Below are 15,845 nucleotides of genomic sequence, written 5' to 3'. Positions count from 1 at the left end.
CTTCAATTGAACTCAAGACACAATCACAGGAAAACTGATTCCTGTGCTTCACCTTAACCACCCCCTTTTTGAGCTTTCTGCAGCAAGATGAACCATGTGCTGCACACATCACTGTTTCCTGTCCCTGGAAAATAACTTCTTCTGAATAACAGATTGAATTCAACCTTGGTTTTATTCTTCAAACTGCATGTATTTGCAATAGATTGAGCCTCAGTTATGCTTATTTTAAGGAAAAGGTGAAGTACATGAATGGAATCCAAATAAAATCTATCAACCTGGTAGTGATTTTTTTTTTTTTTTTTTTCTTCTTCCTCTCCCTTTCCTCTTTTTCATTTCTTTGTCTCAGCACTGTGGTGTTTTGGATTCTGGGGCCTTGTTTATGAATCTCAATGATTGTATTTGGTGTTCTGATTCTTTGCTTGTCATCAAGATCAGATGTTCACAAAACAATGGACAGGCTGAATCAGGGAGGTAGGAATAGCCTGTTGCTTTAATTTTCCCAAAATATTGTGCAAAGTTTCAAATGCAAATTGTTGTTGTATTAATTTAATAGTAGAATGATTTATTCTGATTAAAATTGTAAAGAAATGCTGAATAGAAGGTATGGTAATCTATAAACTGTGATTCTAACTATAATAGCTTTGGCTTTTTTAGAAACTCAGTGCAACACTCTAACTGCATGTAAATGTTTCTTCATGGCTAACACAGTCTTCTGATTCTTGACATTTCCTTTTCAAAATACATCTGATATGCATATAATATTTCAGAGATGAAACAGACTATGGTTTTTTTTCAGTTTTGCTAGTTAAGTTCACGAATGGATGTGAAGTAGTGCTCCAATGTTTTTATCCTTAAAACCACCATAGAAATATTGATATAAAGAGAATTATACAAAATAAAACTCAAAAGATGAGTTAAATTGGAAAGAAATGTTGATCAATGCAATGAGGCTACAAGTGAGGCAGCCACCTTACTGTGCTGGTGTGACTTTTATATCTTGTGTGTGTTGCATTAGTGTGTAGGGATTTGGATGGAGGTGCCTGACTGTCCAGCAGCGCACACACATAGTGTGAGAGGTCTCCTAATTTGTTTTCCTCCCTCCCTCTTGAGGTTGTCCATTAGCTGCATGAGGAAAACCTGTTTGTCCATCAGAATATTTGAAGTGCAATGTGTTTTCATGAATGCTTCTCTCCTCTTGAAGTATGAAGTATGTGAATAGTTGTCTGCCATTATGTACTTCTTTGTAGGTTATGATGATGATTTTTAAGGCATGTTGTCAAACTCTTGGTTTGCCTCCTGGCAGGTGGCACAGTGTATATTTTGAAGCTGAACTGTCTTTTCATATTTGTACATAACTGCTGTATCTGCTACTTTCAGGTATTTCAGGGACACCTAGACTGCTTGGCAGTATCAACCATTCAAGCCCTCACAGCAGTGATGCACAACTCTCCAGCTGCTAAGGTAACAGTATATATGCAGAGGTCTGTTTGCAGCTGGCTTTCTGATCTTGTTTCCAGTTAGTGTCCTCACAGGATCTGGAGGTCGAGACCGAGCCCCCTGCCAGAGCAGGACCATAGAATCTAGTGCAGGTCGCATAGGAATGCATCCAGATGGGTCTTGAAAGTCTGCAGAGAAGGAGACTCCACAACCTCTCTGGGGAGCCTGTTCTAGTGCTCCCTGACCTTCACAGTGAAGAAGTTCCTGCTCATGTTGAGGTGGAACCTCCTGGGCTGCAGTTTATATCCATTGCCCCTTGTCCTATCACAGGGTGCAACTGAGAAGAGCCTATCTCCTCCTGCTTGACCCCCAGCCCTCAGATATTTATAAACATTTATTAAATCCCCTCTCAGTCTTCTCTTCTCCAGACTAAAAAGCCCCAGGTCTCTCAGCCTCTCCTCATAGGGCATGTGTTCCAGTGCCTCAATCATCCTTTTAGCCCTCTGTTGGACTTCTCATCAGAATATCTTGATAAATCTTACTAATGAAGATGAGCATATTGTGGACATGCATTCCTGCCAGATAGAAATAGTATCCCATATCCCTTTGTAGGTGTCTAATGGCTGGATGCTGAGCCATATTTCTATGGAAACTGGAAGATCAGAGTATTCATGGCAGTTGGAACCTATATTGGAAGTACAAGCAGTTGAAAGTACTTTGTTTCTTGTCCAATTAATGTGTAGGGTAGAATTAATGGGTATTTGCAGGAATTTTCAGGGAGGAGTTTGTGCTGTAATTTTATTGTGGCTTTAAGCTAACCCAGGGCAGTATTGCTGTCCAAATGTTGGTCTTGCCCTTCCCCTGCCCTTCCTTTCTAGTTATTAATTGTATATCCACTGCAACATGCTTTCTTTATTTCTATATTTACCTAAGCAATCACCTCACTTCTGCTGACAGGTTATTTTATTAAAAAAAACCCAAAACAGTCTTAGTTTCAGAGCAGGATACAGTCAAGAGAAGAGTACGCGCTCTGTATGATGTGTTGGCTGCTTACTGATTAAACCATACATGGATGCTTCAGTTTGGATTTTCCTGCTTGATTATATATTCCTCCCTTCCCCCTTTTTTTTTTTTCTTTCTCCTTCTTTAAAAGTCAATTAGTTTTGAGGAAAAACTTCCTTGGAACACTTTTCTAATTTTTGAAGTGTTTGGGATGGGTGGTTTTTAATCGAGCTGATTTAGGAAACCCTTTTGCTTAAAAACTGATATTGGAATACTTCTAGTTCTCAATGTAATCACTTTATTTCATGATATAGTTTGCATTAAAAAATGAAGCTATTAGTATTCGGTGATAGAACAAACATTTTGATTGTACTAAGGCAATTGTATTCTTGTATAAGTAATTAATAAAATATAGCTTTGATCTTTATCTGCAGATAAGAAGGATCTTACTGCAGCATGCTAGAGATAGCACAACAGAAACAGTATCCAAAAGAGGGTTCTAGCCTGTTAAATAGTATTCTTGCATTCTAATTATTTTCTGTGTTCTGTTGTGTTAAATTAGAACTTGCTGTGGTAGATGAGCAATTTTTGTCCATTTTATTTGTTAGTGAGACTGGGATTTTTATCCTCAGGAGGTCTTCAAGGAGAGAATTGGTTATGCACACATGTATGAGGTACTAAAATCGCTGGGTCAACCCTCACGGGAATTGCTTGAAGAGCTCATGAACATGGTGAGATGTGTTTGCTTTGAATGCTAACATGCTTGCAGTACTTCTATCCCTGTTTTATTGTATTTCATGTCTGAGTTCTCTGCTGTTTTTCAGGCTGTTGAAGGTGACCACATGGCTGTTGGGATACTAGGCATTAGTAATGTCCAGCCCTTATTGCTGCTTATCCAGTGGCTTCCAGAACTAGAATCACATGACCTGCAGATTTTCATCTCAAATTGGTTGAGAAGAATCTGCTGTATTAACAGACAAAGTCGTGCTACATGTGTCAATGCAAACATGGTCATCCGTATAATTAAGACACTAAATTCCCACTCCGCACTCCATTGTTCTTGTGCAGAGAACCTGATTGCCCTTTTGGGCTCTTTGGGGAGCCAGTCAATGGGTTCAGAAGAACTACTTCAACTAGTAAGACTCCTGAGGACTGAAGAACTGAAGCAAGCTCACCCTTATGTTGTTCCAGTGATGCGCGCTATTCTAGCAATGGCCCGGAAGCAGGGCATGGCAAGTGCCTTGCAATATTTCAACTTGTACCATAGCATGGCTGGAATTGCTGTCCCATCAATTCATAGGTGGCCTGGCTCTGCCTTTTCTTTCAACGCTTGGCTCTGCCTTGACCAGGACCGGGTGGACCCTAGCACACCTACCAAAAGTGGCAAGAGGAAGCAACTCTATAGGTACAGTTACTGTAACTACTTCAACAGCACATATCTAGGTCTTATGTTCCCTGTGATGTACCGCATGTCATAGGGCACCATGTCATATCATCTTAGTTTCATAGAATGCAGTATCTGGTGCTTAGTTTGTGGTCAGTTTTGCCTGTTACCAGAGTCAGGCTGCGTTACAGAAATAAGCATGTAGTTTCTCAGTTAGAATGCTTTACTGTCTACAGTGTCATTATCCATAACTCCAAATTGTAAGGTTCTGTTGTCTTTTTCTGCAGCTTTTTTACAGGAAGTGGTACAGGGTTTGAAGCATTTATTACATGCTCTGGGGTATTGGTGGTTGCAGTTTGCACTAAGAGGGAATATGCAACAGTGATGCTGCCTGACCATTGTTTTTTTGACTCTCTCTGGGTAAGATTTCATACTGAAAAGCACTTTGTTTAGGATAGTACTCTTAGCTCAGAATTCCAAGTGTGGAGTTTGTTTGTGTGTGCTTGGGTTTTTGTGGTTCTTCTGTGTGTTGTTTTGTTTCACAAATGATCTATTCTGTCACTTCAAAATAATTCTTTGTATCAGAACAGATCTAATCTCAAATAATGCAAACAATTTCCATATACGTTAGTGGTTGATTGAGCTAAAGTATGCCTATGCTATTAGCCATTTGTTATTTGTAACAGCCAATTACAGCATTGTGCTTAGAGATTTTTCTAATGTGCAGATTTTTAAATGTTAAATTAACAGAAGCATAAATGGCTGTGGTTTTGTGTGAATGAGTAAGATGTGCTACTGCGTTTCCATCCTGCCCTTTTCTATTCCTATACTTGGGGATGATGTGCACTGTCATGAAAGAGCTGCACCTCTTTCCCTTCGAAAATGCATTTACATCCAAACTACTTTGTAAGGAAAGCATCTGACAGATGGTCTTGTCTTCTTGTTGATGCTTTGGATGTATTTTCTAAAGTGGTTTCCTCACCAGATTAGTCAAGATGAAGTGAAATATTTCTATTCAATCGTTTCACTGCTTTGTCATAATGACTTAATTATTTTTATTGCTTAACCAGCACAACATAACAATTGTTCATATGCCTGGGAAGAGACCCTTTGGTCAGAGCCTTGTGTACATCTATGTTAATGGACAGCAGAAGGTCTCTGCCCCACTTCGATTCCCTGCCTTGAATGAAGTAAGTTCACCTTCTAAGTCACCCTGGTTGTGATGAGCTATCATAGAACAGTGAGAACATAGTTGGCTTTTTAAATTTGGAATTGGTGTAAGAGTTTAAGATAGCTTCACCTGTTGCTGATAAGCTTCTGTTCAACTTTGGACAGTGTCCAGAGTATCAATTTGGAGTGTAACCATTAATTAATGCTTGTTTAGTCATCTCAGGTTAAAAGCAAAACAAAAACACCTCCCCAACCTCCTGAACATACTGACATCATTTATTGAACAAACACTTAAACTGGATACAGTCCTAGTAAAACTGGTATAGCGCTTAAAAATGAGAGTAAATATAATTTCCATTGTGAGATAAAACTCTGGATTTTGGCCTATCTGTATAATAAGCGCTCTAATCAGCAAGGTAGTTGAAAGTAGGGCAAGTAAGCCTCCCATGAGAGCACCTATTTGAGGGGAAAAATTGATTTGAGAAACATGCAGTAACATATATTTTGGGGTGGTATTTTGGATTATAATCCAGAAAAGGAGCATTTATTGGGGTATCTGGAATACAGTCCTTCCTGGCTTTGCTCTGGTCAGAAGCCATGCAACAGCTGAGGTGACTAAATTACTCTTGGAGAAAGAAGACTCTATACTTTTGTGGAATGTATATGCTTTTTAGCCTGCTCTGCTGGGTTACTTCTTTTCCAGGGCACACCAGAACTTGTTGCTTTTGGTTTAATTTGTTTAGGTCAAGTTTGTAAGAGATTGTCTTCAAATTTGTTTTGCAAAATATGAAGGAAGGAGGTTAGATATTCAGTGTGTGTTTTTTTTTCTTTCTTCCATGGATGACTCTGCAGTCTTTTACTTCTTGCTGCATTGGTTCAGCTGGTCAAAGAACAACTACTCCTCCTCCATCTCAAATCCCAGATCCACCCTTTTCCTCACCGATCATGCCCCATCGGACATCACTTGGGGGCATTCTTTCTACAGGAAGTTGGGGTGGTACACTTGGAAAACCAGAGCTCATCACCAAGATGATCTCAGCAGGGACTCAGGACAGTGAATGGGGTTGTCCAACGTCTTTGGAGGGCCAACTTGGATCAGTTATCATCTTTCATGAAGCGCTGCAACCGCCTCAGGTGAAAGCATTATATTTAGCAGGTAAGTGGTGGTTGGACTGATGTTGGTAGAACAAAAGGGATGAGTTATGGACAAAACTCCACCGAAGTTTGTTCAACGTAGATACATAATGAAGAAGGTATAGTCCAGAAGAATTGCAGAGTTGTCCTAAGTGTCTTAGGACAAATGAGCTTAAGACAGAATTAGTATTTTATGAGGTTTGATTTAAAACGTTGTGTTTGCATAAGCTTGTCTATTTACCATGTGTACAGTCATACCAAAATCAACATTTTAGGTAGTATTTGCAGTTTAAGTTCATAATTTTTGCTAGTGTTTGCCTACATATGAATTTACAGTTAATGAATTTCTACTTCAAGGCGATTTATGTTTGCTTATTTTCCCACAAGAATCAATTAATAATTAAGGAGTCATTTAAGATAAAGTTCTGATAAGCTGTGTCTTAGGGTTCAAGGTTTTAAAATAGAAAATTCCATAATGACTTGAGGTTGTTAGAAATCAGCATAAAAACACTTCTGTCATTTAAAGGAATTAGTTTTATGTCACTCAACAAAACCATTTTGAAGATTACTCATTTTCTGGACATTTGGGCTCGATGCCAGAGATGATATAGTAGTGTGAAATTTGTGCAGGTCAACATTAATATTCAGTGGATTCTTAATGTATGCTTTATAAATACATAATTTTACATGTTTCTATTTTTTAATAGGTCCAAACTGTTTAACTCCATGGAAGTCTCAAGAGGCTGAAGTAGCAGATCTCCCCAGTAAAGTGCTAATTCATTATACACCAAAGGTATGAAACAGTACATTTTTTTTTCTTTGATTTAATTTCAGAACATGTTCCAGATGATCTTTTCTTTTTGCTTTGCTATTGTGGTTTCACAGACCAGGCGAAGGTACTAGCTTTTTGCTATGGTTACTATGGGAAGATTAGGAGTTGCGAGAGTTTTCTTGAGCTGTAGTCTTGTGTAGAGATGGTAGGTTTTGTTCTTGTTTGGTAAAAGGGCAGAATTATCTTATACAGTTGTGAATGTCAAATCTAGAATAACATATAAGATGTTTCCAGGTGTTGCAAATTAAATATTTAAATATCAGCATAATGGCACTAACTTCTTGAAACATGGTATGCATCATTCATAAATCCTGTATGTTCAAGGGTCTGTAACTTGTTTCCTAAATAATGCTGTAGCCTCTTTATTTGTTCAGGCCTGCAGAAACCCAATTTGTCTTGATCTGTCTGCAAATCTCTTACATGGAAGATTAACTGGGAACAAAGTAGTGAACTGGGACATCAAGGTAAATGAATAACTGAAGAAGCAGAATCTGATGCAAATATGACAGTGGTTGTATATGTTCACCTAACTTTTGGAATGCCCTGAAGTTGTTATCATGGTGCAAATTCCATTTAGCAGACACAGCATGTTTTTGAAAATAGAATTAATGAATTAATGCTCTAGCTGGAGCAGTTTTACATTACATTTATTAAGAGCAGTAGCCCTTCTGTGTTCTCAGTGTCATAGATAATGCACTAAGGTATTTTGTGATGGCTGACTACTGTTCAATCTGTGTTGCGTATTTAAAGCATTTTACCTTCTCTAGGGGATTCTGTCATGGTTGTCTTGGAGTCAGATTCTGAATTAGATTAACATTAGCAGGGTTAACACTTACAGCTTTTGCTGTGTTGCTCATATAAAAGTATTCTTAAATTGCAGAATAGCAGAAAAAAAAAGGGGTGGAGTTAGAATGTCACAAGAATCTAGCCAATTTTTTAAAGAAAATAAAGGAGTATTTTTAATTGCTTTTGCCTTGGGATTGGCAGGGCTACTCTCACAATCCAAAAGCATTAAGAAAACCCCAACAATTCACTTAAGTGTTATATCTCATTCTGTTTCTGCTTATACCCTAGTTGTCCAGTATTTTTTCCTTACCATTAAATCCGTTGGGTTATCAGATTCTTACAGGCTATACAAATCATCTTTGTTTAGCTTTTACTAGCAGTTGTAATCACAGCAGTAATGCAATCTTCGTATTTGAGCTTAAAATTAAAATTTAACATTTTCTGGCTCAACCTGTTTCTAGTCTCCTGCTCAAATATTCTATTATAGCAAAACTGTCCTATATTACAGGTTGTTTTGTGTTGTTTTGTTTCCTTTAACCAACATATAGGGTCCTTATGCCCTTTTGGTTAACCAGTTATTAGTCTCACAACCCTATCTGTTGAGGTCTGCCTTTACACTACTCACGATTTTGACAACCTTTTTTGACTTGATATGGTCAAGGAGGTTACTGATAGTGGTTTAAACTTTCTTGGTGCTCCACAAATGGAATACCATCTAAGCAAGTTACATGTCCATTAGACGTCTTCTCTATAAAATGGCAAATGATCTTCTACTTGATAGTTGAAGGAGAGTAGGAGGAAAGCATGAAATGCACACCAGCAGCTTTGTGTACCTGGAACCTGTCTCCTTATGTGTTCCCTGAACGCTAACACACATTAATATAACAACAACAAAATCTAAGTCAGATTTAGATCTGTGCATGAGGAAATCAAGTTATCCCTGCTTGTGAGAAAAATGGGGGCTCAGGGGACTTGAATTTTAAAAAGAGACTTATAGTTGAAATCCAATTAAAAAACCCAAATAAAGTAAGATTTTCTTAATTGCCTGAAGTTGAAGAACTTGCAGAAATCTGATTTAAGAGCAGATACATATGATTTTTTCTTATTGCCTGCTGCAAGTAACGTAGAAATCAGAAAAAAACAAAGCTTTACTGTTTTTCAAATGTGTTTAGCAGAAGATCCTTTCTAAGGTTTGTCTCCTTCAGTTTCCCCTGTTTATGTGAGCAAAGAAGGGAGGAAATGTAAAAGTGTGTTTTTAAAACAGCAGCTGACAGGAAAATATGTGTAATTGTAGCATCTAAAACATAGGAACTGCTGTTGTTAAACAGTGTTTTATGAACTAGATTCCAAGTAGCTTGTGATTAATCATTCTGATTAGTTTGTGACTATGTAAGATTCTTTGGAGTAAATGTTACGTACTTCAGGGGATTTAATTTATAATTATGTTTTTTCTCCTTTTTGATTTAGGATATGATCAACTGTATTGGTGGAGTAAATGTGCTGTTTCCATTGCTGGAGCAGATCAGTTTTCTTGGTGGACAGATTCCTGAGAAGTCTGAAGGGGAAACTCTATCTCCAGAACTAGTTACTCCTGTAGAGGGAGACTGGGTGGTATTGTCATCCACAAAGGCTTCAGGTAGTAAAGTACAGCTCAACTGAAATAATTTTTGAGCTTAATTTTGAAAGTCTCCCGATCTACTAGTACATTAGCGTAACAGTCTGCAGTTTTAAAATGCCCATTCTTAAACATTTGTTCTGATTATTTTGTGAAATTATATGTAGGGCAAAACCTACTAATATCAATAGGAGGAGCTTTCCTACAATTTGAGTGCTGGGTCAGTCACTCTAAGTCTTTGCAGCATAAGAACAGTACTGTTTAAATTTTACCCGAGCTTTTTTTTTCTTAGAAAAATGTTTTTTTCCACACAGAGTTTGAATTAGTATTAAAATAACAAAAAACCCAAACCAAACAAAAAAACAACAAAAAGATAATAGCTTTTAGCATAGATTTTTTTAAAACTGATATTGATAATGAGGTTTGATCTTAATAGAAACCTCTGTGAAGTCAGATCTTGCAAGGGAAACCAGCAGTTTTGTTTCAAATATCAAGTGATGGAGTAAAGTAAAAAAAAAAGAAAAATCAATCATTCTTTCTTTCTCTGTTTCTTAATTTTTTGTATATCATGGCTAGAAAGCATCAGTTTGCAAGTATAGAGGGAGAAGAATTACAACAAATGTGAAAAGTTTTAACTGAAAAAGAAATTTGTCTGTAACCCACAGCCAGAGTCAGAAAGCACCTGACTGGGGTGACTTTGTTCTGGAGAGACATGAAATGACTGTGGGTCTGCACTGGAAAAATCTAAAGATAGCCTACAGCTAGGGAATAAACAGAAAAGGAGTTGAGAAGTTTTGGAAATATTGAGACATGAGCACTTGATTTTGCTTCTTCTTTACTTCTTCTGCAGTGGTCCAACAATAAACCATGAGGTTTTTGCTGTGTTTTGCAGAGGCACGCCTGGAGAAGAACATTGTTGCAACTTTCATCTTGATAATAAAACACTTTATTCAGAGACACCATGTTAATCAAGAAAATCTCATTCATTCCCATGGAGTTGCCACCCTAGGAGCCTTGTTACAAAAGGTGAGCAAATTTGAGAAACAACCTTTAGTAATGACATTGCTGTTGAACAGAAAAGAATCTCAATTTCATTTGGAAAAAAAATAAGTTTACAAGGTTATTTGATATTTTGAGTGCTCACACCTCTTGTTATTCCAAAAGGTGCCAAGCAATTTAATGGATGTGAATGTTCTGATGGCTGTACAGCTGTTGATAGAACAAGTCTCAGTAGAAAAGAACATGCAGCTTTTGCAACAGATGTATCAACACTTACTTTTTGACTTCAGCATCTGGAACAGTGGGGACTTCCCCTTCAGAATTGGTGAGTAGTTGGACTTGGGCAACTATGCAAAGACAGAGAACTTTTCCACTTGATATTAGTCTCTATCAAGGTTCTAACAGATAATTTTGTTTTCTAGGGCATATACAATATCTTTCTACAATCATCAAAGACAGCAGAAGACTCTTCAGAAAGAAATATGGTGTACAGTTTCTTCTAGACACACTCAGGATTTACTATGGGTATGAATTCTATCTCGTCTAACTCCTCCTCATTTATTGAAGGTGACTGTTGGGTTTTTTTCACTATCTTCCTGTTGAGAATAAATGAAACTGCAGGTTAGCTTTTGGTAGTTGATGTAATTTTCAAAATTACTTTTTTTTCTATTTTACTTTCTACTTTTCCTTAATTTTTGTGATAGAGCTATATAAATTTGTGTCAATGATACTGGAAATGCATGACAAAGTCAACAGAACTACAAAGTTGAAGGACTGGCTATCAACAATGAAAACTTAAGTCATAGATCACTAGTATTATGGAAAGAGAAGGTGTTTAGCATTTTGCGTTCTTAAATAGCCTTGTAAAATTTTAAATAGGACTTTTAAAATAATTTTAGCTTTCCTTCTTGGTTATTTATATCTGCTTGTGAACATAGTTATGTCATTGAGGAAAATTCCCTAGAGACCTTACTCTTTCCTTTGGAGGGTGGGAGGGGGTAACCTGAAATGCTGATCTGTATCCAGCTCAGTCCAAGTCTACATTTCAAGGCTTTTACAGACCCGCTAAGTCTGAGCTACTACTGCTTATTGCCTTGCATCAGTAAAACCTTGTGTAGTGAAACCTGGTAGGGAAGAAATTACAAAACTAGCACAAATTGCTGTTAATGAGTTGAAGAACTTCTTAGGTTGTTTTTCCTGTCTGTTGGTTTATAGAAGTGGCTGTAAAGACAGTGATTTGGCTCCTGATGACCTGAGGACAATACGAACATCCCTCTATGGACTGATCAAATATTTCTTGAGCAAAGGTGGAACGCATGAAGAAATACAGAGCATTATTGGATACATAGCTGCTACCAGTGAAGAGGAGCAGGTATCAAATATAGCATAAATGAATAGCTTAAACTGTACTTGTTTTGATTTGCTTCTTGATGTTCAGAAATTTTGTCTTGTGTGCTTAGAAGAGGAGGTGTACAAAAAAGACCACAAGCAGAGTGTCACTTCATGTGTCATTCAGTTTATTTGTAGTGAGGCATGTAGAAGCACACTTATAACTTGGCAGTGTTCTGCAGGTGGCCATACTTTTACCAATTACATTTTTTCCCCTGAGGAGGGCAGAAAGCACACAGTGTATAATACTGCCATAAAAGTTCTTTTTGTTTACAAACCTCCAAATTAATTGGACTTCAACTGATTAGAAGTTGTAATGATGTAGTTTCTATTTTGTTAGACAACAACAGAACTTGAACTTGGTTTGTAGCTCTAATTATAGTTTAATATTATGTTCTATATAGACAAAAATGTATCCAAAAAGATACCACTTTAGATAGAATAATACTGAGCAGACACAATGTCTTCTCAATATAGGGCAAAACTTAAAAGTCAACAAAATCTTTCCCAAACAGATCATGAATTCTGAGTGAACTGTGAATTAATGTAGTTGTCTTAATTTTGTAGCTCTGTGGAATTCTGGATGTTCTCTTCAGCCTGCTTCATTCCAGCCCAACCCCAGACCAGCTTTTCTTACTGCTTTTTGAACCAGGGAATGCTGATATTCTTTATGCTCTGTTATTGCATCAAAGATACTCTGACAGGCTTAGAGAACTCGTGTTTAAGGTAATTAATTATATTATATGTTCTTAAATCAAGCAGTTGAACACAGATTTGTATTTTCCAGTGTTCTGCACAGTGTTCTGCAGAGGTGGATGCAATTGGTGAGACCGAATCATTCGAGTTTCAATTTTTTGTTCTCTCCTCTGTTAGATAAATTTCATTGTCAGCTGCCATGTCCACAGGGAAATTAGCATTCTCTTCAAGTATTTGGATCTTTATTTTTGAAAAAAAAGGGTCCATGGTCTGTGTTGTTTGAGTTAGCTTACAAAGGAAACTTTGTAAAAGTGGACCAGCATGGTATATCACGCACAATGAAGCTCAAGGAATCTGAGTCCTCCTTTGTGTTTGTTTTGCATGTGTGTACTTTTTTTTTCTGCAGATCCTGGAAGAGATGCTGAAATGTACTAAAGTTTATGAACGTAGTAAGCACCGCATGAGACTCAGAGAAGTGGGATATTCTGGACTGGGGCTCCTTTTGAATGAATCACCAGTTCCTGTTTCTCTTATTAAAAACCTGCTTAACCAAGTTCTGTATGCAGGTAATTGGCAAGTATTGTGTCTACCATTAGTAACCTGCTGCTACTCAGAGAAAAATGTAGGGGTTTTTGTTTGTTTTGGTGGTGTTCAGTTTTGTTTGTTTGAGCCAGAGCTGTTATGAAACGATTTTATCCAAAGTTTTCATGAGTCTCAGGTAGCATTTTCTTAGCTCCCAGAAGCCTGTTTCCTTTATTACCCCTGAGTGTAGAGCTGAACTCTGAAGCAATTTTGTTATTTAACTCTTACATTCTCCTGCATGATTTCAGTTGTGTTTTATTTTTTCTTTCTCTCCTACAGATCCTGCTGTGAATTTTAAAGATCTTCTAGCTGTAGTGCATCTGGCTCATAGATCAGATGTAAACATGAGGGTGGTTATCTGTAGAAAGGTTAGTTATCTTTAAATCTGGAATACTGTCCTGTAAGCCCATAAGATGTGATATCTTAATTATCTGTTACTTTATTTGGCAATGATTTAAATTAAAAATTATGTTCATGTGTGAATGATGAATGTTGTGTATTCAAGTCCTTTTAAAAAGCAAAGTCTCTCTCATGATTCTCAAATAATTTATGTTTTCTGCAGGTTAGAGATAGTTGGCTTCTTGAAATACTGTTTCCTCAACGAGTGCTTAAGACTGTGATCAAAGTCCTGTTTGTAATCTTAATAATGTTAATTTATGAGAACCTATTATAGTTCAAAATAGTGGCTGTGGATGCAGGGAAGAGAGGAACAAATAGTGACTTTTCCTGAACTGAGCTTTCTCTGGCTTATATCACTGGAATTAGTAGTACTGAATGGGGGTCTATATTATCTATTAAGACTTCTCAAAGTCACAAAAGTGAAATGGTAATGTATGCTATTGGCAAATTGTTAATACTGCACTTTTCTTAATTTTAGCTATTTTATAGTTCCTAACCAAGCATATTTTCTGTTCTAGATTTTGGGGTTTATGTAGTCCAGTGGCTGTGTAGGATTATTTGTTGTAATAACTGACTTTCTCAGGAATTGGTGCAGAGTGGATTAAATGTGAAGACTTGTTTTGATAATTTATTTTCTTCCCCAGTCCTGAGAATTATGATTATTTCTTTTCCCTTAAATATATATTTCTCATAAAAATAAAATTTTGTTTGCTTTTTCTTAATTGATTATGACTCATCTGTGAGGTTAAAAAAAGAAAGGCGTAAAAGCCGTAAGACTGTAAAATGTCTAATTGAAAAAGTAGAATGAATACACTTACAAGCTGAAATTAATGTATAAGTATGGCATTATCTTCTCTCCTTAGGTTTTGCACCTTTTGCATTCCCAGTTGGATGCAGCACAACAGATTTCTCAGCAGCTGGGCTGGCAGGACACTTTGGTTAGACTGTTCCTGAAAGAAAACTCAGAGGTCCTGATTAGCTTTAAAGAGAACAGGGCTGATTCCTCAAGGGAAGAGGAAAAAAAGCTTCCTGCTGAAGACCTTCAGAAACATCAACCCAATAAGACAGAGGGAGACAAAACTGGCAGCTTTCCATCTGTTAATGGTCTGTTTGATCAGTGGAGTTTAGAAGACAACCAGTCACTGGATATACCCACTCATTTCTCTGTCATGCCACTGGAAGATGCATCCGCAGCAGAGATGTCTTTTAGATCGGAGGACCGAGAAGAATTGTGGCACAGTAATCCTTCACATTTGAGTTTAGATCTGTCTAGCGTTGACTCTTATGAATTGGCTGATACCGTGAATCAGATGACAGATAGCCAGCCCAGCACACCATCACCAATAGAGACCACAAAACCATTTTCTGGGCAGCCTGACAAAGAGCTGGATATTATAAATTATGGCCTCACTGCTGATCTGTCTTTATTTGAAGCTCAAGGAGTAAGTGATTCACTCCCTTTGTAGTTAATTTCCACCGATGTCTGCAATCCTTTTTTAATATCTGATGGATAATTATTGTTGTGGGTTTTTTTTTAACTCCTTCCATCTTCCAACTGATTTATAGAAGCAGGAGTACTTCCTTTTATAATGTGTCTAGTTGGAATAGCTTTGATGTTAAAAACCTCCCAAGCCATCACAAACATACAAAGAAAAAAATGACAAACTTCACCCCTCTTTTCCATATTTCAATATCCTTTATCTTCCAGAGGTAGCATAGAGCAGACTTGCTGTGAAAAAATCCAGGGTAGCTACAGGGTGCGTTGAAATAATGATGTCAAGTCAGTATGTGTTACAATATACAAGCAAGCCACAGGCTCTTACATTTGCATTTTCCTGTATTTAGCAATTGGACTTTAGACTGCAGGCTTACAAAAAATGCTGAAACATGCAAGCATAAGGACTGTAATGAATGAGAAACATTTTGAAGGTTTTATAGACCAGAAGGGTTGTAAATATTTCTCTTACTTTGTAGGGGGGCGATAATGAACTCATACAGTTACTTACAGACATCCTACTGTGTATAATGTGGAAAGGCATTGAAAAATCTGATGATGCTGCTTGGATTGAGAGAGGACAGGTATTTTCTGCACTGACCAAATTGGGGATATCAAATGAATTGCTGCGACCATCTGATGAAATAAAACTCAAGTGAGTGTACAGTTCAAGAATGGGTCTTTTGATCTCATTTGAGGAAAAACTGAGGAAGTAAAGGGCATTCACTAATGGGAAGGGGTGAATGTTTCTCAGCAAGGTGTATGTTTCTTTGTTCTCTCTTCACATACAGTCAGAAGTACATTCTGCTACCTATTTTAGTGTCGCGGCCATGAGGTTTTGAAACTATATCACTGATTTCATGAGCTTCTCAATCTCTCTTACCTCACTGGCTGATGGAGAGGACAGCAGTTATGTCATTACAGA

At 37.3% G+C, this 15,845-nt stretch overlaps 1 protein-coding gene across 7 annotated transcripts in view; it reads left to right on the top strand.

The window, feature by feature from the left end:
* Positions 1-15,845, top strand: part of NBEAL1 (neurobeachin like 1) — an 89,502-nt gene that overhangs the window by 35,195 nt on the left and 38,462 nt on the right. For all 7 annotated transcript variants that reach the window (XM_068138403.1, XM_068138400.1, XM_068138402.1 and 4 more), the window contains 18 exons: positions 1,378-1,461; positions 3,072-3,170; positions 3,264-3,844; positions 4,111-4,243; positions 4,894-5,013; positions 5,846-6,149; positions 6,835-6,920; positions 7,334-7,423; positions 9,213-9,381; positions 10,253-10,386; positions 10,525-10,684; positions 10,782-10,884; positions 11,575-11,731; positions 12,316-12,474; positions 12,851-13,010; positions 13,306-13,394; positions 14,289-14,867; positions 15,400-15,575. In XM_068138403.1, coding sequence (XP_067994504.1) covers positions 1,378-1,461; positions 3,072-3,170; positions 3,264-3,844; positions 4,111-4,243; positions 4,894-5,013; positions 5,846-6,149; positions 6,835-6,920; positions 7,334-7,423; positions 9,213-9,381; positions 10,253-10,386; positions 10,525-10,684; positions 10,782-10,884; positions 11,575-11,731; positions 12,316-12,474; positions 12,851-13,010; positions 13,306-13,394; positions 14,289-14,867; positions 15,400-15,575 — 3,383 coding nt within the window. The remainder of the gene's footprint in view (positions 1-1,377; positions 1,462-3,071; positions 3,171-3,263; positions 3,845-4,110; positions 4,244-4,893; positions 5,014-5,845; positions 6,150-6,834; positions 6,921-7,333; positions 7,424-9,212; positions 9,382-10,252; positions 10,387-10,524; positions 10,685-10,781; positions 10,885-11,574; positions 11,732-12,315; positions 12,475-12,850; positions 13,011-13,305; positions 13,395-14,288; positions 14,868-15,399; positions 15,576-15,845) is intronic.

This window comes from Melanerpes formicivorus, unplaced genomic scaffold, assembly GCF_026170545.1.
Source record: "Melanerpes formicivorus ecotype bairdi unplaced genomic scaffold, bMelFor1.0.p_v2 SCAF_5, whole genome shotgun sequence".
NCBI lineage: Eukaryota > Metazoa > Chordata > Aves > Piciformes > Picidae > Melanerpes > Melanerpes formicivorus.
The sequence above is the reverse complement of the archived record's forward strand: the minus strand, read 5'-3'. Positions and strand labels throughout refer to the sequence as shown.